Source organism: Strigops habroptila, chromosome 12, assembly GCF_004027225.2.
Source record: "Strigops habroptila isolate Jane chromosome 12, bStrHab1.2.pri, whole genome shotgun sequence".
Classification (NCBI taxonomy): Eukaryota; Metazoa; Chordata; class Aves; order Psittaciformes; family Psittacidae; genus Strigops; species Strigops habroptila.
In genome coordinates this window covers 16,105,816-16,126,031 of record NC_044288.2, presented here as the reverse complement: position 1 = coordinate 16,126,031, position 20,216 = coordinate 16,105,816, and the positions used below count along the sequence as shown (strand labels likewise).

General features: G+C 48.4%; 1 protein-coding gene across 1 annotated transcript; it reads right to left on the bottom strand.

The window, feature by feature from the left end:
* Positions 1-4,838: 4,838 nt before the first annotated feature.
* On the bottom strand, positions 4,839-9,693 carry LOC115615564 (pancreatic secretory trypsin inhibitor-like). Its single transcript, XM_030503863.1, has 4 exons — positions 9,639-9,693; positions 8,301-8,341; positions 7,597-7,709; positions 4,839-5,013 (listed from the first exon to the last, which is right to left on the bottom strand). The coding sequence occupies exons 1-4, from the start codon at positions 9,691-9,693 to the stop codon at positions 4,932-4,934; spliced, it is 291 nt and encodes a 96-aa protein (XP_030359723.1). The 3' UTR covers positions 4,839-4,931.
* Between the last annotated feature and the right edge of the window lie 10,523 nt (positions 9,694-20,216).

Below are 20,216 nucleotides of genomic sequence, written 5' to 3'. Positions count from 1 at the left end.
CTGCCAGGAAAGGAGAGCTTCCCAGCACCCTGCGGAGTAGGAGTGGGGGTGGATCTTTACATGCTCTGTGCCAAGATGGGACGGGAAGGACCTGACCTTCTCCCTGGGGCCAGCAACCCCTATGGGAGGTTTAAGCTGCACACATGATTTTCTATTTGTTGCATCCTTTTGCGGGTAGAAAAGTGCTTAAGTTTTTGGAAAGAGCCTGCCATCTGCCCCCACTGAGCCATGCTACAACAGGTTGTTGTTCTGGCATAGGTGGAGGACAGGACCTCTGCCTGGAAGCTTTCCAGGAGTTGTGCTTAGCTGGAAGGAAGCAGAACTTCTCAGTATTGAATGTACCCGCAGTGCTAATGCCAACTGCAGCTCTGGGAGGTCTCCGACAGTGTGCAGAGTGTGAGGAATCCAGCTTCATGTTCCAACACCCTGCGGAGCTGGCACTTCCAGCCCCTCTGTCCCTTGGTGTAAGTGGAGTGTGCCTGATGCAGGATGAAGGCCAAAAAACTAGTGTAGAAACATTAGCAGGGCTGCCTTGATGTCTGCACTGGCTGCAGTGCACTTTAGATGCTCATGATTCCTGGAAGCTTACTGTCTTTTGATAGAAATACAAACTATGACTATAATTTGATTTGTCTGTAACAGCTCAGAGACATTAGAAAGCAAAAGCTGAGATCTTGCTTCAAACTTGCAGCTCTAGCTGTGGCTATTTGCTCTATGTCTGTGGTTATCATGGTGCTTTCAGCCCAGCAGTGAGAAGTGTCCACTTTCTTCTTTAGTGATGATCCTTGCTACAGCCACACTAAGCCCTATGGGCAGTCTGTGTTGGTACAGAGCCACTTCCAGCTCATTCCCACATATTTGCCAAGGACAGCTTTCCGCCTAGGTAGCCAAAGCTGTGGTTTAGATGAAAGGAAATTTGCAGTTTAAAAGCATCCTTCCTTTTCAGTGAGACTGTTGCTTTGCAGAGAGTTAATACCATCATTTCCTACTCAGGTGGGACCAGTTGGTGTTTCTTTCTCTGGTCTCCAGCTCAGCAGCATAACCCTCTAACGTAGCAGTGCTGCTGCACTGTGGCAGGCAACCATCTCTCCATGATGATAAAACTGTGTTTGCTGGCATTCCTAACACCTTTAGTTGAGGCTGTGGCAACAGCAGCAGATGAAGTGATTATGTAGGTCTGGCGTGCAGACCTGACACATAAAGGAGAGCAGAACCTCTGCTCTGGGCACAAGGACACTGCTGTCTTGTACCCTTTGCAAAAGCCAGACCCAGGAAGTGGTACGTGGCAGCACACACAGAGCCTTTCACTGGCAGGTTCCCATGGGGTGGCTGCAAAGCAAAGCTCTCTTTGCCAACCGGCCAAACGGGGCTTAATGCAACTCCCTCCCATAAAAGCCTCCTGGAACTGGACATAGCCCATGGAAAGTGCCCTCTGGCAGCTGCAGCACATCCGAGGAAGCCTCTGCTTATTGCCAGACTAGAAAAACAAATCTCATGTTGAAAATGTGGCTAAAATAGAAGCTTTCTCAGTGGAGAAAGCCCAGGGAAGGCTGCAGTAGGTGAAGGCAGTGCCAATGCTGCCTCAGGACCGAAAATGGGAGCATTTTAAAAGCAACAGAAATCCGGAGCTGCTTCTCAACTGTGGCCTTGCATGTCATTAAAGTCCCTTGGTCCAGTCGTAATCCTGACTTCAGTTTGCTATCACAACGTTACCAAGTCAAAAGGCACTGCAATGGACGTAGATGTTCCCTCCCAGACGGGAACTTCAGCTGAGTGTTCCAGGAGGTGGAGGGAGAAGAACTTCCCTGGCTGAATTTCACAACAATTTTTACTAGCAGAAAAGTCTCAATTTTAAAGAAACATGGTTTTGTGATCAGGAAATGCTCCCCTGGGCCATCTGTCCTTGCTGTCTGGTTTTCATCACTCTTGTGACATTCCTGAGGCTTGGCAGAATCCAGGGCTGCTTTGGAGGCATTGAGCAGGATATGACCCTGCTTTGAAAAGCTTCCACCTGAACAGCAAATCCTGGCAAAGGAGTGCCAGAGCGGTGCTCCCTGGGTGACAGGAGGAGGGAGAGGAGGGGATGCATTTCTTCTGCAAACCACCTGCTCCTTCTGTATGTAGATGTGCTACTGCTCCCCAGGGCAGGCAGGCGGGGAGCTGGCATGGGGCTGGGTCATACAGAGAGCAAGATGGGCCATCTTGCTCTCTGTGAAGTCCCGGTTGCTGCAACCAGCATGGTTATTTTTGGCGTTTCCCACTTTGCCATTCAAACAGTTGTTATTCTGAGCAGTGTGGTGGTGGGGCTGACGTTGTGTTGCTCCATGCCTGCGCTTTCCCAGGCAGTAAATGCTGACCCTCCCTGTTAGTACCATCCTTTGGCGTCCTCCTCACCCACTATGTGCCTGTGAACTCCTTGGCCTTTCCCACTGCCCTGGCTGAGCCCTCTGGCAGCAGCCAGAAGGGAAGGAGGATGGAGGCGGATGGCTGAGCCATTCCTGTGTTTTGGCGAGTCCTGTTTTTCCCCAGTTGCATCATTTGAAATGTGTTCATGGCTCTCCCAAACACTCACTACCAGAAGCGCTGCCCTTGGAAGGTGGCCTGAAAGGCTGCAGCTATTTAGACAGACGAAGAAAAGAATTGAAGCCATTACCTTTCCTCCCGTCACTCTCCCTTTTGCTCTATCCCTGTCAACTCACCAGCACTGGGAACAGCGTCACAGAGACACAGGGAAGCAAGCTGGTGTCTCAGAAAAGTCATGCTGGCTGCCAGCAGGATGGCTCCAGGCTCTGCTGGTGATCAGATGGTGGAGGAGCAGCTGAGACGAAGTGCTTCTCTCCTCAGCTTCAGGGAAGAATCTTTATGGGGGCAGAAGACTGGCTTTTGAGGATGAGTCTCCTATAAATAAAACTGAATCTGGTCTAGGGGTCAGTAAAATGTCTTTGCCCCTGTTAAAGTTTCCTCAGATTTGCACTTGATCAAAACCAAACTGGAATACAGACAGGAACCATTCCCTCCTGGAAACCTGCTGCTGCTTCTGCCTGACGTGTCCTAGCTGTGCGGTACCTGCAGGGTGGCCCTTGACCTGGTGCGTCCCATAATCTCAAGCCCAATGTGGACCTTGCTGCTGAATAGATGTGGCTGACATTTAGCAGGAATGCTAGTTCTGTCAGAGCAGTGCCCAGGGAGATGCAGCCTGCGCTCAACCATCCAACTATTGCGACCGACCTGCTGCTTTGCAAGCTCGGTCAGCAGCTTGCTTCATCAAAAAAATGCTCTTGGCTAATACGGGGTGATGTTTTCCAGAAATGGCATGGACAGGAAAGATGTTTTGCTTGGCATAAGCTGGCCTCGGTGCATTCTCTCCAGAGTTTTGAGTGGAAGAAGCCAACTTGGATGACTTTGCAGCTAAGCTGGGTTTAGCCACGCCACAAAGTCCAAAAGCAGTGAGCAAACAGTGTGAGGATGCTCAGCCTCCCCTCCTGCCAGCCGCACTTGCAGACACCTCTCCAGGTAAAAGCTATGCTCCATTTCTCATGATGCAGCAGAACTAGAAATATCCCAGCTGTGGAAGGCATACTTCCAGGATCCCCTTTATGCAAAGACGTTAAGGCAATTTGCAGTCTCAAGCCTATTTGGGGCTACCACCTTCAGTGCATTAATTTTACATACAGGCAAAGTGAGTCGTTTTTCCTCTCTCCCTCAACCACAGCCAGACTTGTTGGCAGATCTGGGATGTGGAGCCCGTGTTGCCTTCCCTCCCCACTGCAGCTGGTTGCATCTGAAATTTCAAGTGGGCGCTAGAGCTTTCTCTCAGCCTGATCGTGCAGGTTTGTGTGTTTCAGGCCCTTCTTCAAAGAACATAAAGAGAACTCAAACACACCTTTCTAACCACAGCGAAGTTCAGGATTTACTAAGGACAAAGCATTTGGTTTGCTCAAAAATACGAATAGCCATTTACTTGAGGGCTGTAATTCATGGGGAACCCCATCGACCCCCAGCCCCAATCGCTCTGTCCCGGGCTGGTTTGGGTTGAACACCTCCGCTAGCACACCGCAGCGGCTCCCTGATCACTGCAGGGCTGGAAGGGGCAGCACCGGCATCTCGCTGCGCCGCTCCCCGCCTGCCCCGGCCGTGCCTCCCTCCAGCTGCGGGCTCCAGCTGCGGGATCGGCTCCGGCACCGGCTCCGGCACCGGCTCCGGCGGAGCAACAGCGGCCTCCAGTGCCGAAACATCCCTTTCACCATCCCTCACCCCGCGTCCCGCTGCCCCGGGCGCCGCATCGCCCCTCCCGCCAGCCCGCAGCCCCAGGGGTGCCAGCAGCAAAGATCACCGGGGCCACTAGAGATAAAAACTGTTTTTTGCCTGGAAAAATGGAGCCTTTTTGGTTTTCCGAGGCACCGGGTAGCTGTGACCTGCAGCATGAGTCTGAGGCTGATGGTTCCCTGGCGTACAGGGACCATGTGATGCGCTGGTGTATGGACAAGACTGGAGACAGGTAGGCATGGAGCTGACTTGTTGGGCTCTTCCTCCTGGCAAAAGTTGTGGAGTAAGGGATTTGATGCCCTATATTTAACAAATGGAATTGCAAGTCATGAGAATGCTAAAATCTCTTATTGCTTGGATGCTGGAAAGGAAATCAAAATTCTTGATGCAAAAGAGAGCCTCTTTGTTATGCTGGAGCCCGGCCCTCTCCTAGGGCATGTCTTAGCCTTGTCTCTGGGGCTCCAACAGTAATTTTCTCTCAGCTCCTATGGACATTACCAAAATAAACTCTATTTATTAGGAAGGTATTTTAAATGTCAGGGAAAAGGGGACTGCTGTGTGTGTAAGAAATCCCAGTGCAAGACATGGCAATGCTCCCATTTTATTAGGAGGTTGTAGAGGTGAGGGATAGCTTTGTGCTATCTTCTCTGGAACAGTTGTACCTTTTAGTTTTGAGTGGAGTCGGAGCGTGGAGAGGCCTTCTGGCACATTCCCCTGTTCTTTATGCGCACATTAGCGTTTCTTTGCCTGAAAAAGACATAAAAACATGCTAGAGGATGACTTCAGGTCCCTGATACACAGAAGACCCCGGCTTGGAGGACAAGGAAAGAAAGAGAGTAAGGAAGGAAGGAAGGAAGAAAGAAAGGAAGGAAAATAACTAAGGCCACATAGTCTTGACAGGGAGCCCAGGGTTACTACAGACATGTGTTAATTGGTTCAAATAAGCTCAAGAGCTGGTGATTTCTGACACCTCCTGGCAGAATAATTCACCTCTGTGCTGTAGGACAGCACTAAGACACCTGTAATCCCTGTCTGGATGCAGATGATAAACGTTATGGCTTTGTTTTGTAGGTTTTTACAGGCAAATGCCTGCCATTGTGTCTTGCTTGGACTTGGGCCTCTCCCAGCCTCCCCTCCCAATTGCCTCTACAGCAAAATCGAGGCAAATACTAAAAGGATACCTGCAAAAAATTGCTGTTATTTTTTACCTTGCAGTGAACTTAATTACTCTGAATTGTTCCATTTTCATGTGGAATCATGATGTTCTCTTCCTTGGAAAGACAAACCCATTTCTCAGGTGCGCAGAGAAACGCTGGTTTGATGATTTTCGAGCTGTTTTGTGTTTTGCAAAAAGCATTTTGCACGCTGGTCACAGTGAAGTGACCAAAGGCGACAAGCGAGACTCTGGTGCCACAGGGACCAGCCAGATGCTCTCTCAGTAGTAATTCCCAGACTCCTTGCAGGCCCCCAGCTCTTGTCAGACTGGCTGCACACACAGAACTGCAAATGACACTTCATCTGCCTCTCGGCTACCCGACTTTTCCCCATGGACTAAAGCTATATAGATGAGGTTGCTCCGTTTATCTCTCCCCTGAGACACTTAGCACCAGGCAGGTTCAAACTCCTGCTGCCTGGCCCAGATTGCCCTGACCAGGAGACCAAATGGCTGTTGTTCCTAATCCCAAAACTTCTTTGCTTGGGAATGTTATAGGGGAGCTGCAAAGTTCAGGGCTTTGACCCGCAAGAGGACAGTTCCAGTTGCTCCTTAGAACTTGCTCAAATGGGAGTTTGAAGAAGTCCAGGGATGAAGCACTTGTCAATGCAAAGCGGGTGTCAGCGCCAGCTTCTTGTCCACTCCTTCCCTCCTGACTCTTGGCTAGCTCTGGATACACCACTGGCTCAGTCTTTTTCTTTCTATACCCCAAACTTTCCTTCTTGTGATCACCTCTGGCTCTGCACCAGGGAGGGATGTAGCATCCTCAGTGCCACTTTGCTCCCTGAGTAGCTGGCTTTAAAGCCTTCCTTGCTCTCTTTACCCCACTCTTGGTTCATGGCCAAAGCCCTAATGATGTTGTGTCTGACGAACCTCCCACCCCCATCTGTTGCACAATACAGCCGGCAGCTGGTGCTGGGCTGCTGGCTTCCAGCATGGTCATTACCACCCTGCCATGCGCGCTGGGTCATTAACCATGGTGCCTTTGTTCAGGAGATCCCACTCAGCATGTCTCTGCCTGACTGCATCGTCTGTAAATGCAAACCCAGCATTTGAACAGGCCGGGAGCAGAATATGGGGCAGCAGCCTGGCTTAATGAAGGGAAGAGGAGACAACCAGACCAACAGTTTTTATCCAAGCTTTTTTTTTCCTGGTGATCTGGACTCTGTTCTTGTTACTGCAGAGCTGCTCTTAAAAGCAGAATTTGGCTTCACAAGCCCACTCATCCAGGGATAGAAAAACTGGAATTTGAGCTTCTGTTAGAAATGTCTCTGCTGATGGCAGATGGATGTGTGAGCCTGATCACCCAGAATCCCTGCTTCCACCAGGTAAAGTCAAGGGTGAAGCTCCCTTAACCCCACAGACTGGCACAGCTGGCTAAATAAGACTCAATCTTCCCAACAGAGATTTTTGATCCACCTAATAGCATTGAGTTGGAAGTAATTCCTTCATTTGTCTGACACAGAGCACTTCCAATGTATAAATATACTCAAAATTAGCTAGGGCCCAAGCCAGATTAAATGAATTAAGTCTTGCCAGAGATGTTGCTAACATTTGGACCTGGCCTTCTGCTAAAACAGTGCAATCTGGCACCAACACAGATTAAATATAAGGCTCATTCTTAAAAATACCCAAATTGTATCCTTTCATATGCAGAGAAGAACAGAAAGCAGAGCTCAGCTATAAATTACTGGGGTAAAAAAAACATAGTTTTTTCCTCAGCTATCATGCATTTGAGGTCAGTTGGAAAAACGTTTTTCTGCCTGCATGCTTGATCTGGGCAGGCTTTGAGAACTTTGCTATTTGAGTTCCTGGGCACCCGCCAGCGCAGTCTGAGCATTCACTGCAGTTTGGCAGCTGCAGGTGAGGGGAGATTTTGGCCGTGTGGTCCCTGCTTGTGGACAGCTCATGTGAAACCTATTTCACAGGCAGAGTCCATGCGCTTGGAGCAGCGGGTGCAGCATCCGCGCTGGAGGCCAGATCCGTGCCAGATGTGCTGGGCTCGCTGCCCATGCTCCACCCAGCTGCATGCAAACAGCTTGCTTTCTAGGAAATCCCAGATGTATGTAGCCCTCGTCTGTGTGGTATTTAGATGTGCAGGAGGTCCAGGTACTCACAGGTTCTGAAAGCACAACATACACTCGTTGCTGTACAGGACGTTGTCTGTGCCGCAGACAGGGTCGAAGATCTTTGTGCAACTATTTCTTAGGTAATAATCGCCACAAGCTGCCTGGAGACACAAAAAGGTAATGCTGGAAATATTAAACATGCTTTCAGTTTACCAAAGGTCCTTTGCATTCACATATTTTGTATACCTTGATAACCCATCACAACTTGCCCAGAGCTCTGTTATGAGCTCTTTAAACTACTGTGACTGCCTGTCACCAGCCCCTGGCCAGCTGAACTCTACCGGGCACTGCTGCACACCCTTAGGAGTAACAATATTGGGTAAGTAATGCTCCATGGGCAGTGCCTGATCATGTTTTTCACAGTTTTCATATTTATGCCCAACAATACCTGCCCTTGCACTTGCAAGCCAGAGAGAAAGGGGAGCTCTGATCTTCATTGCAGGTAATAGCAATATTCAGTTCTTCATTAACAGTTTTTTCCACCGAGTGTGAGGAAGTGCAGTGGGAAACCAGTGCTATCTCTGGGATTTTGCTGTGGCACAGCAGGTGGAAAGAAGTTCCCAGGCACTGGCATCTCTGGGCTCCCAACCCAGCAGCTCATTATACTACAGTGAGCTCCCCAGTGTATGGGTTAGTGCTGTCTCACTAGACCTGGGCATACCCTTGTACTACACAAAAGTAGGAGCCTTCACCTCTGTTTCTTTGTCAGCAGCTCCATCCATCTCGGCGTTTCCTGAGGAAAGAGTGGAGAGAGAAGACTACTTAACACCCATCACTCAGGCTGGTTTCAAGGTGGACCTAGTAAAGATGCTTTAGGCTGAAGACTGTATGTCTTCACTCAAACACCTTTGTCCCAGCAAACCATTTCTTCCCTTGGATCTCCCCTACTTTGCAGCATGGTCCCTCCCTCCTGCATCTGCCTCTTTCCCCTGGCAGAAACACCGTGATGGTGCAAGGCCAGATGCACTGCTAGTAACTTTCCCTTCCAGCTGCCAGGGAGCAAAGGTGGATTTTGTTATCTCTTATCACATGTCCATGGGTCCTGCTGATGCTGGACCAGTGCTGGAGTAAATACAGGGTGATTTTCGGATGTCAATGGGTTTGTACCACAAGGAAGCAGAGCAAAAGATAAATTGTAGGTCTCTACTAGAAGGATAAATAGTTGGACCCTGAGGTCTCACACCTCAGAGAGCAAGCTGGGACTTTGGCTTGCTTATAGATCCAGAATTCAGCTACATGGGGGATTTAGACTACATCTATATTAACAACCAGTGTGGCCCAATAGCAGTGGGTCTGTAGAGTGTAACGTTTTGATGCTGAGGACCTGATAGCCACACTTTTAATGTTTCAGGGATTTTACTTTGGACTAGCACAGAAGCTGTAGCTCACTACATGCTCAGTTCAACTGAAATGAGTCCAGATTTTGTGCTGAGACAGCTCTGCAATGGCACAGTAAATAGAATGATGGAGGACTTGTTTCAGAAGCACCCTCCTCCTCCAAATGAATCCACTAACGCAGAAACGCCTGGTGAGCAAGACCTGAAGAGCAGCAGCAGCTCATGTTCTTATCCCTCTGCACCATATGGGATTTTGAAAACACAGTTGGCTTAAACGATGACTTTGGTAGTGAGAGCTGCATTTTGCCTTGCACAGATGCGTTTCCTGTCTTCTTGGATTTTCTTTTTTAAAACCAGAATAGCACCTATTCACTCCAAAAGAACCGCACTGTCCTAGAAATCACCAGCTCCAGGCCAAGTCCTAGCCCTGAAGGAAGAGTGTCAGCCCAGCAGGTCTGCTCATCTTTGAGAGCAGGTACCAGGCACCCTTTTAAATTCTTTGCTTTAGGTTTGCTCATGGACCACTGGTTTAATCCACATTAGCCATTGCAGCATTCTCCGGTATTCCCTGCCCAGGGCCACAGCAAGGTCCCAGCACCAGCTGGCCTATTCCCAGGCTTATATTCCCATGAAGCAGACCTGGGAGCTTTAGCAAGGAGAGGAAATGGCTCTTGAGCAAATTGTTGCACTCACCTTGGTAGCAGCAGAGTGCCAGGGAGAAGAGCAGGAAAGCACCAGTTGCCTTCATGTTCAAGGTGATACTTTGCTGGGGACAACAAAGAGGAAACGGGACACTTCTCAGGCATTCAGAGATCCCGTGGCCTGTGCTGGCACCTTTATACCTTTCCCCACCTCTGGCACCACGCTGCACGGCCAGCTGCACCCTGCAGTCTTATGGTGACAACATTGAAAGCACGGGGACAACACCAGGTGGCAAATGGCTCATTGGTGTGCACAAAGATAAAAGCCTCTTGGAAGCCAATGGAGGTAACAATCCTGATTGCTGGCAAAGGGTGGAGCTGCATCTCAGGTGTGGGAGACAGCCTTGGGTCTGCACTGCAAGCTGTGAAAAAGTGACTTTGTGCAAGAAGCAGGTTGGAGAAATGGGCAGGATGGCAAGGGAAATCCATTTGTTAGCATGAGGAGCGTGGCTTTGATTAACCACCCTGGCACTGCCACTTGCAGGGCTCTGGGTGAAGATGGCTTTGGTCCACACATGCCTTTCCTGGTGTGATCCGCAGAGCTGAACTAGAGTGTTACAGTTCCCTTTTTCTCCCTAGACAGATAGGAGCAGCAGCAAGAACTGCTGTGGCAGAGCAAAGAGCTTGGAGGTGCCTTGAGCTCGCTTGTGGCTGCACATTCAGTGCTCTTATTTTGACTGCACATCTGATTGCAGGCAGGCAGCCGAAACCAGCTCCTTGGGTCAGATGCTGCTCCTTTCCGCTCTCCCTGCCTGCAGTTTGGAGTAAACCCTGGGGATTTCCTACGTTTACTCCACCAATGGTGCATTGTGGAGTGTGCATCAGTCCCTCGGGTTTAAAGGATTAATTAATGTTTCTAAAGCACTTTGATATCTCGGCCATAAATCACTGGAGAAGTGCAAAGCAAATTATTACTAATGGGGGCTTATGACTCAAAGACAGATTTTTAATTAGCTGAACAGGAAAAAGTCAATGCCAAGAGCAATTCAAGGAGTTGTTTATGAGACAGAAATCTCAGCTCAGTCGGCAGCTCCTCCAGTGTCCAAGGGAGACCCTTGTCCAAATGTGGCTCTGGAGGATGCTTTGTCCTGCCATAAACAACCTTTGTGAGTTTGCTTCGGAAGTGATGGAGAGTTTCCCTGTTGTCATCTGGAATTCCTTCTGCTCTCCTTGGGGGGATCTGCAACATGAAGCTGAAAGAACTGCTGTTAATGCTATCTATTATTTTATTAACAGGGAGAGTAAAGCTGTGAATAGTTGGGCTGGGTGTGAGTGGATGTCTGTGAGCAAACAGCAGTACTTTAGTGTGCCTGGGATGAAGATTCATGCGGTGTAATCACCCTCTGAGGAGCAAGGGTGGGAGGTATGATAATTTTTTATAGCTGAAAGAGGTTCATTTTGATCCAACACTGTCCCCTGTTACTCCTCCAACACACCTGCCAGTGTAAGTAAAGCCAAGTAGGTGCCAACAGGTGCTTTTGTCTCACTTCCCAAAGCTGGAAGGGGACTTAGCAAGAGTGTTGATGGTTATACGCCAGGAAAACTGGGGAAAAGATTTTCCTTCTCAATCTGTAACACATGCAAATAGAGCAGTGCTGAAAAGAGTTTCTCTGATTACCCCTGTTTGGGATGTGCCCACTCCTGGTAAAACACTTTTGCACATTTTTCAGTTTAGAGATCCTTGCTGTAGCCAGGAAATGTGATACTTTTGATTGTCCAGAAACAGAAACATCTTTTCTCAGGTTCCTTGGAAACATCCAGGCACATTTCCAAACTTGAATTTGATGGGTAAATCCTCAGTGTTTACAACAGCTGCTCTGCAGATGGGAACTGTGTTGTCTCCTGGGACATTTCAAGTGTGTGCAACACCATGGTTTTCTCCTGTCCTTCCTTCCTTCACAAGTCAGAAGCATCAAAGCAGTGACAGGCTGTTGACCAGCCCTTGCCTTCTGGACACTTCTGTCTTTATCCTCTTATTGCTTGGGCTCCTGAAAGATTTGCACTACCTTAATCTTTGTAACCCCTTCAGAGCTGTAGAAGATGAAGTACTTTACTATTGAAGATTGAAGAAACTCCAGATTATGCATGCAATGGACTGAACTTTATTCTGCAACAAATTGAGCCAAACCAACTGATTCAAGGTCAATTGCCTCTGCCAAAACAAGAATCCCCATATAGGCTGCTAAGGCTGCTGCAGTCCAACAGCAGCCACACTAGGTTTTTAATGCAGTTTTCTCTGTTAGCAATTGCTCTTCCTTCCCAAGTGCCTCTACTGACATCTGTGTGTTTATGAGATGCCTTCAAAAATGTGGGATTTCAGGACTCCTCTCTCCTGATTGACATCTATATTATATCCTTCACGAAAATCAAACAGAGATGCCTTGGGGCTTGTTTGACTGGGGAGGAATGAAAAAGAGCTGCGAACTGCTATTGCGCTGGGTGCTCCTGGTAGAAGGAGCAGGGAGATGTCTTCAGCAGTGTGGGCTTTCTCAGGATGTGTCACCTTGTCAGAGCAGCGTGTTCCTCTGAACACATCAGCTGGAGGAGTAGAGAAAAATGAGTCAGGCGGCTCTGCCAGCCGTGCGATGGGACTCGCTGAGCGCAGCACTTGCCATGGAGAAATGGAGAAGATGGGAAGGCCCCAAAGCAGGTGCTGGTTATGGGATGGCTTGCCCTTGGTTGCCTTGTTGGATGATGGCCACCACACATCGTGGGGGACAGAAGACCTTTGCTATTGCTGATGGCAGGCAGGTCTGCGTCTAGGTGGATCAGCAGGAAGAGGTGATTCTCCTTCAGCAGGATGAGTGTCTGCATCATCTTTCGGCCAAATCTGAGTGCTGTCAAATTACATTTTATTTTCAATAGGAAAGTATTGCAAAGGAATAAAAAATTGCATTGCAGGGGAATGAAAAGGTTTGATTTTCATGAAGGATATAGCATTTGGGAATCTACTTATTTCCCTGCTATGGCCCATCCATGACAGGCTGCAGGAGCACTTGTTGTACCAAGGCTGGAATTTGCTTTTTCTGAAGACTTTATGTATGGAGAAAAGCCACCAGTGCCCAGGGGAAATTGCAACAGAATCACCAGTCAAAAGCATTCAAAGATCACAAACCAGCCCCAGATGATCATGAATCACAGTTTAGAAACCACAAATGGTTCTTAAGCCTCTTCAAAATTATGGCATTTACCAACAGGCTTGTTTGGGCTGGTTCGCATTCTCCAGCCTTCTTCTGAACTCGAGAGAGAGAAAATGGGCTAAAGCAAAAGCAGAGCTCTTCTCACAGTCCCAGCTCCTGGGAACTGGGGTGGTAACAGGGAGATGTTGTGACACTTGGCACAAGCTGATGGTGCTGGGGCTGGGAGTGCAAGTGAGAGGTGACCACTCAAGCCCTGTCCCAACAGTGTCCTAAGCCCTGCCACCAAGGAGTGACTGTGCAGCCAAAACCCACACCATGTAGCTGTGCTTGTGGCATCCTTTGGTGGAGGTTGTGAGGACCTTTCTTGGATACATGAAGAGAAGGCACTTTTGGGACCTGTAGGAGGATCCTGTGCTCAGGATGGTTAACAAGTCAGGTAGAGTTTGCTGCTGCCCTGTGATGAGTGGGATGAGTGAAGTTTGCAGAGAGGCTGATGCAAATGTGAAGCCCAGGGTGTCACAAAAGACAGCTCCTAAGAGCTCAAAGCTTTCTTGGGTCCAAAGAGCCGCTTGTGTTGGATTTAAAGGCTAAAAATTCCTAAAGCTCTGTTACTTGCTGGGTATCTGAGATGGTTTTGAAAGCAGTCAGTGCAACGAGTGCAGAAGAGCAAGCCCTGTGCAGTAGTGTGCCCATGTTGGGGAGGAGGTTGTCTGGACATGCAGGAGTCCATTGGGAGATCTCTGCAAGTTGCCTGGAGGAAAGGGGATGGTGCAGCTGGATCCATTCAGGCACCATCCATTCAAGCCTTTTTGCATCAGCAAGGTGATAGCTAGCCAGTGTGCAGTGGTCAGCTGCTCTTGTGTCCAGGAGATACTGCTCAAACACTGATTTTCCTGCAGAAAACCAAACCAAACCAAAACCAACCATAATTTGGTCTGTACTGATTTTTGCTATTGATTCTTTCCCATTAATGCTGGGAAACCTATTTTGTTGCTCTGGATGCACAGAAGATATTGAACACTCTGACAGTTTGGGAAAAGGGATCTTGTGAGTAGCTGCTGTGAAAATATCACTTATTTTCTCCAGCTGTAGGGGAGTCTTTGGAGCCCAGAACAGTATATAAATTTGTTTTCTCTTCTGTCCTGGAAACATTGCCCCTGGGGCCTCTGGTTTCTGGGGAGGCGGCTGAAGATAGCTACAGGGGAATATTAACAAATTATCAAATTATCATTTCTGCTTTTACTAAAGCTTCTGTTTGTTAACCTTCAGCAAGGGCAGTATGTCCAAGACAGAGACCTTCGGATCTGCAGTCATTGGCAGCTTTGACTGAGAATGGGTATTGCTGACTCTGTCAGCAGTGTCTGAAGACAAAGGCATCACATAAATCATAGCCTGTTGGGTTGTTCAGAAGAGACCATGCCTGAATGGCCATCAAATGCTTCCTGAAGAGGATGAACATGCTGAGGACAGGTGATGTATTTGTAAGTATTACTGGCTGAAATTGCCTGGGGTGTGATTGCACAGCTCCCTGGTGTGGGGGCAGGTTCCCAGCCCAGATCCTGACCCGTTTGCCTGTGCTCTTCCACCGCTGCACTGACACCAAACCCCACGGTCTCAGTCTGTAGAAACCTTTCCCTTATCCGCTATCGCTTACTGGGTGGTGGCATGTGGCTGGTGGGGATACCTCTGGGCTGTGGTGTATTCCGGTCACAGCAGTGGCCTCGGGGTTCTGTCCCTTATAGATGGGAGAGCTGCTGCCACCATCCACCCAGCAGTGATCCCGTGCCAGGAACAGTGCAGCGGGTGCTGGCTCCTGCCCAGACTTGCTCCCCTAATCACTTGTACCCCTCTCGTTGGCTCCCATGTGGCATTTTCATGGGATGCGGAGGCAGTGGGACCACATGGGTTTGGTTGCCCAGGAGCTGAAACTTGGAGCTCTGCTCTTCTTGGCTTCCCTGGCAGCATTGGAGAAAAAGTATCATTTTACCCACTCCTACAGAAAATGCCAAAACCAAAGAATTCCTTCATAAAACTTCTTCTTTATTAAATCCTTTCTGCCTCCCACCTCCATATCCAACTGACTGCCCCTGCAGCTGCCAGGGATCCAGGGCAGAGTGATTAAGCACTGTGGCCAATAATTGTGCAAACAGAGTTTTCAATCTCCTCCAGCAAGGCCCCCTCCCTGTTCTCTGAACTAGAAGCAGCACTCCCTGCCCACTCCCTCTACCACACAGCAATATACATATGGGAAGCATATAGAATCATAGAATGGAATCATAGAGCATATGGTATATACCTTCCTTTCAGGGTCACAGACACCTGGAAAATGACCTGGTCTAATCTGACCTGATTAGTTCAGACCACCTCTGTCCCTGCTCCTGAGGACCACACGTCCCTTGTCCAGGGCTGAACATAGCTCTGATGTGTGTGTAGGGTAACTTAACAAGGAGCTCTGGTGTTAAACACTCTTAATAAGGATCCTGGATCTCTATTGCTCTGTCGTGTTTGGGTAAAAGAGCCTGTTTGCCTGCAGTTATTGTTGCCTTTAGGTCCCCTCTCCAAGACTCTGAAAAACACTACTGTACTTCTGATTTCAATGAAATATGTGGCTAGAAGAGGGTGTATCTCTTAGGTCCATCTCACTGTACCATTTCAATTAGGGGAGATGAGGCTTTTCCAGCAGAGAGCTCTCAGCCTGCTTAGCTCCATAGGAAAAACTGGCTGTTAAAAAAAATAGAAAGGTGTGGAAAGGAAGGGAAAAGTAATGCAACCTATGAAATAAGTCTTTCCTTTCTGACAACACTTCTTCCTGTTAGCTATGGGGAGATTTTAAAATGAGAAGTGCACTTCTTCACAGACTGATAGAAATGAGATTTTGGGAGGAAAAGGAGAAAAGTAGTGGATGTGGGCTAGAGCTGGTGATAATGTTTCTGTTGCTGGACTCTGATCCTGAACATACCAAAAAGAGGAGAGAAAAGCTCAGCAGTGGAAACGCTGAGCCTGTTTCCAGAGATGGCTTTTCCTTGAAGCCACGCTGCCACAGGGAACCACGAGACCCACGTTAGTTCAAAAGTTCATTCCTACATTTGAATTTTATTCTCGGTGACCTCTTACCCTGCCAGCATCTAGTGCTACCGCTGGGTGCTTTAGCCACAACAAATGTGTCCTTATTGTTGTGTTAATCGTTTGTATCTGCTCTGGGGTGTGGAAAAGCAATACTCCCTGACCCCGCCCGTGCGTCAGCATGGCACACACCTGCCTGAGTAAAATCTACCCAAAGCTGATAAATGATGGTTAAACACTGCTGATAAACTTTGGCTAACTGCTATTGACCATTGGGTTGGGCTGAGATTAGATAAGGCCCAATTAACTCTTGCTTCTTTTCCTAATGACTGCTTAAGCTCAAAGACAGAGGCCGAAAGTTTAAGGCAGCTAAAATAGGGACACTGTGATGCTTTGGACCTTAGCTGATGGCTGATGTTTATTTGTCCCTACAAAACTGGGCTTTATTTCAAGTGCCAAGAGCTGCCCCCAGGACACAGATATGGGGTACCGGGGGCGGGGTGTGTGTGTATGTGAAGTGGGATGTAAGAGCATTGGCACCTGCAGCCGTGCCATGAAAGGTGATGCTGCAGGCATTGCTGGCAGCTCTGTGTGCTTTTAGCTGTGGTCAATGGCCTTGATTAAAGAAGGATTTTGTCTTTGATTTTAGGGAGCCTTTGAACATAGCGGCTAAACATTTCCTTTCGATCAAGGGTTTCCTTTTGATTTCTGCATGTAGTCAGCTCCCGACGTCCCTCAGTGAGCTTTGCAATTGAAGCGCTTCCCTAATGAATATGACATTATTTTTGATGCCTTGCATGTTTTCAGCCTGGTTGTGAAAGTAAGGTGCTTTGCAGAGAAAGCACTGTCTGCAGCCCATCAGGGATATGAGGAGCAGTCCTTTTGCTCTGGTAACGGAGATGCAATAATCCACTGCTGAACCTCCTTTCCCCAAGCAGCTTTTAACTTGGTTTTTTTCCTTCTACATGAGGAAGTGGCTGCCAAAGCCTGTGGCTGCTGCCTGCAGTATGCTTTTCCTTCTTATCCTTATTCATCCCTGCCAAGATCCTCTTTTCTTCACTCCTTCCCATTTTCTGAGCTTCTGGAAGCGCCTGGCTCATAGTTTCTAGCCTCACTAAACAAGAAACATGGTTTTCCTGTTAAAAAACAGCTGAGGTTCCTATGTTATGCTGTGGTTTCTGTAGGATATACTCAGATGTTGCATCCTGAAGTTTTCCCTCTGTGTTTTTCGGAAGAAGAAATCCAGCCTGCTTCCAAGCTCAAGGCAGCCCTGCAGCGCCTGGACTTGGGACAGCCCTCCTCCAGCACTGGAGTGCTTGCCAGGAGCAGACAGTGACAGGCTGGAGGCAGGCGATGATGCTGATTATGTTGTCCTGCATCTACTGGTTTAGCTGAGACATCCCTGAGCTTTGTGCTTACTCTTCTGCTCAGGCTGAACTACAGAGCTGCCTGGTGGTCCGAGGTCAGGCTCTCCCTAAGCATCCTCCCATGTTACCTGGGGGGTGTTCAGACACTGCTGGCAAAGGGCTGGGCAGCCGTGGTTGCAGATACCCTGCAGACCACAGGAGGGAGGGTGCACCAGGTACCAGTGTCCCTGAGCCCAAATATCTGTGCTGCCAACCTCTTGCCCGCTTGGGACCTCAGATCCAGAGACGTCTCCCTGGAAATCTCCATCTTAGTGTAGACACGGATCACACACAGCCTCCACAAGACCCTTTAACTCCAGGAGCTACAGTTCCACCTACTGGGACTGTCACTTTTGCTTCATTTTTTGCATTTTGTGCCCTGCCAACATTCATGTCCTTTCACAGGATCTGGCATTGTGGTGGTTAGGAGCAGCCTTTCTCACTGATTCCAGGCTCTGCTGTTTCCAGGATCCTATAAATTCAGCTTTCAGCCATATAGAACCCTGGGATTTTTATGGACGAGGAACAAAGATGCATAAATGATAATTAAAGCCTCTAAAGAAACACTCAGTGTTGGCCAGAAGCGTAAGTCATAAATAATTATCATGATGCCCAGCTTTGCTTTTATGATGCTGTATTATTATAAACTAGAATTAACATTATGAAACTTAGAAAGTCAGCAATGGAATGGAGAGGTAAAAAACTTGAAGGAAGTCTCTGAGTCCATTCTGAGGATAGGGTGCTAGACTGGTCAACGCTGCGCTTTCAGGGATACTGCTTTTATGCTCTGCAGTTATATTAATATTTAAAACAGGGATTAAAACATCGATGGCACCTAAGAGCTTTATGGATGGGTATATTGGGATGTAGGTCTTGCTCTGACTGAACTCCCGGGATTGCCCATGTGCATGGATCCAAGCTCTGCTTTTGCTTTAGTCCATTTTCTCTCTCTCGGGTTCAGAAGAAGGCTGGAGAATGCGAACCAGCCCAAACGAGCCTGTTGGTAAATGCCATAATTTTGAAGAGGCTTAAGAACCGTTTGCGGTTTCTAAGCTGTGATTCATGATCATCTGGGTCTGGTTTGTGATCTTTGAACGCTTTTGACTGGTGATTCTGTTGCAATTTCCCCTGGGCACGGGTGGAGCATGTTGCTTCTTGCCTCTCTCCGGACTTCAAAACTTTCAAGGCCTTGACAAAAGTAAATCCTAGCCCTCTTCTGAGGACTCAGGCAGCTTTTTGCTGTGCAGATCCCACCCTGACTGGAAAGAAATTGCAGGCACAAAGCTCAGTGTGTCTCTCTGGCTACCGTCCCATCCCATTTTCCATTTTGCTTGGTGGCTGCTGCACACAGCATGCTCCTCTTCGAGCAATGCATTGAGACCCACCAAGGTGGCACCCCGCAGTTCCCAGCTGCTGCTGCTCTGTTTGTTGGCCGGGGATGTGCTCTGCCCCTGCATAGGCAGGAGCCCCCAGCGAAACCATCCAGTTTTGTCCAGGTGGCACAACAGGGAGAGGACACTGATCGTGCAGCACTGGACCTGGAAGCCTCCAACTCCCACCAAACCATGTGTAGCCCCTTGCCTGGCTCTGGAGGAAATATGCAGGCAGAGATCACTGGTTCCTGCTTGGGGATGATGTATGGGTTGGTGAATTTATGGGACCGATGGCTAAAAGGAGACCCTGGCAGAGCGGGGATAGGTTGTCGCTGGAAGACATCTGCTTAGGCACATTTCACTGCTTACAGGAGAAATTTAAACAAAAGATTTGATGCTCCCCCTCCCCTGCCTGAAGAACATCTGCTAGATGCCATTAATGTTAAAAGCCTTCAATTAGGAAGAACACTAAGGGACAACACAGGAAGCCAGAAAGCTGCTCTGTAGCTAAAATAACTACAGGGAGATGCTGTGATAACAGGCTGAGACCGGAGGACAAATTGCCGGAGCGACACTCCCTGCCTGCCTGCAAGGATGGACCCCGTGGTGGGAAAGGGTCTGGAAGAGGGGTGGGAACATCCCGGAGCGTTGGGACTGGTCCTCTTTGCAGAACCTCTTTGCACAATGGGGTTAGTCTGTCATGAGCAAATCCAAGACGAAGCAAACTAAAGGGAACTTCTGCTTCGCATCCAAGTGCTCTGCTCTTTCCCACACATGCTCTGAGACAGGGTTGGGTTTTTTTTAATACAGGCATAGCAAAAGAGCTGCTTTAAGATGGTTTATTCAGCCCCTATAACTGGTGTTCAGAGGAAGCTGAGCTCTCCTGTGTGCAAAGAGCAGGGCTGAGACAGGAACAGGCTGGAAGGGAATTGGCTCCATCTGGGCCAAATTCTGATTGGGGAGGAGGAGGAGGAGGAGGCTTGCAGAAAGACAACCAATTTTTCTCCTTGGAAATTAAAAGCTTCTGGCATCACCTGCTGCTTATCTTGCTGCAGTGACATGCAGTTTTTTTCCAGGCCTAAAGAGCACTACCCTGACTCCAATATGGGCTTAATTGCTACTAATCCTGTGCCACTTAGCACTTAGGCTGAAGCAGAGAGATTGAAAACAAAAAGAGTGGGAAACAAATTCAGCTGACCCAAGGCAGGTCATTCCTTCTGATGTTATAAATACATGCCCCCCTGCATCTGGAAGGAGGTTGGCTGGTTTGGGCAGGCAGCAGTGGGATTGTGCTGGGAAGTGCCTTGGGTACCATACTGGGAAGAAGCACATCCTGCTCTAATTGGGCTTTGAGTGATCTACAAGCTAAATGTGAGTTCTTAAATTAACTTGAATTCTGTGTAATGATGAGAGTTGGGGTAGCAGGGAACTAAGTATGCTCTCAGGGATTGCCCTGCTTTTGTAGGGCTTTACTTGAAAGCTGGTGTGTGATCTTTGATAGTATTTTTGGTTTCAAAAACATATGTTTGGGGGTGTGGGCAGCAAAGTGTTTTTTGAATACGTGGTTTCCCTCCAGGGTGGACTTTTC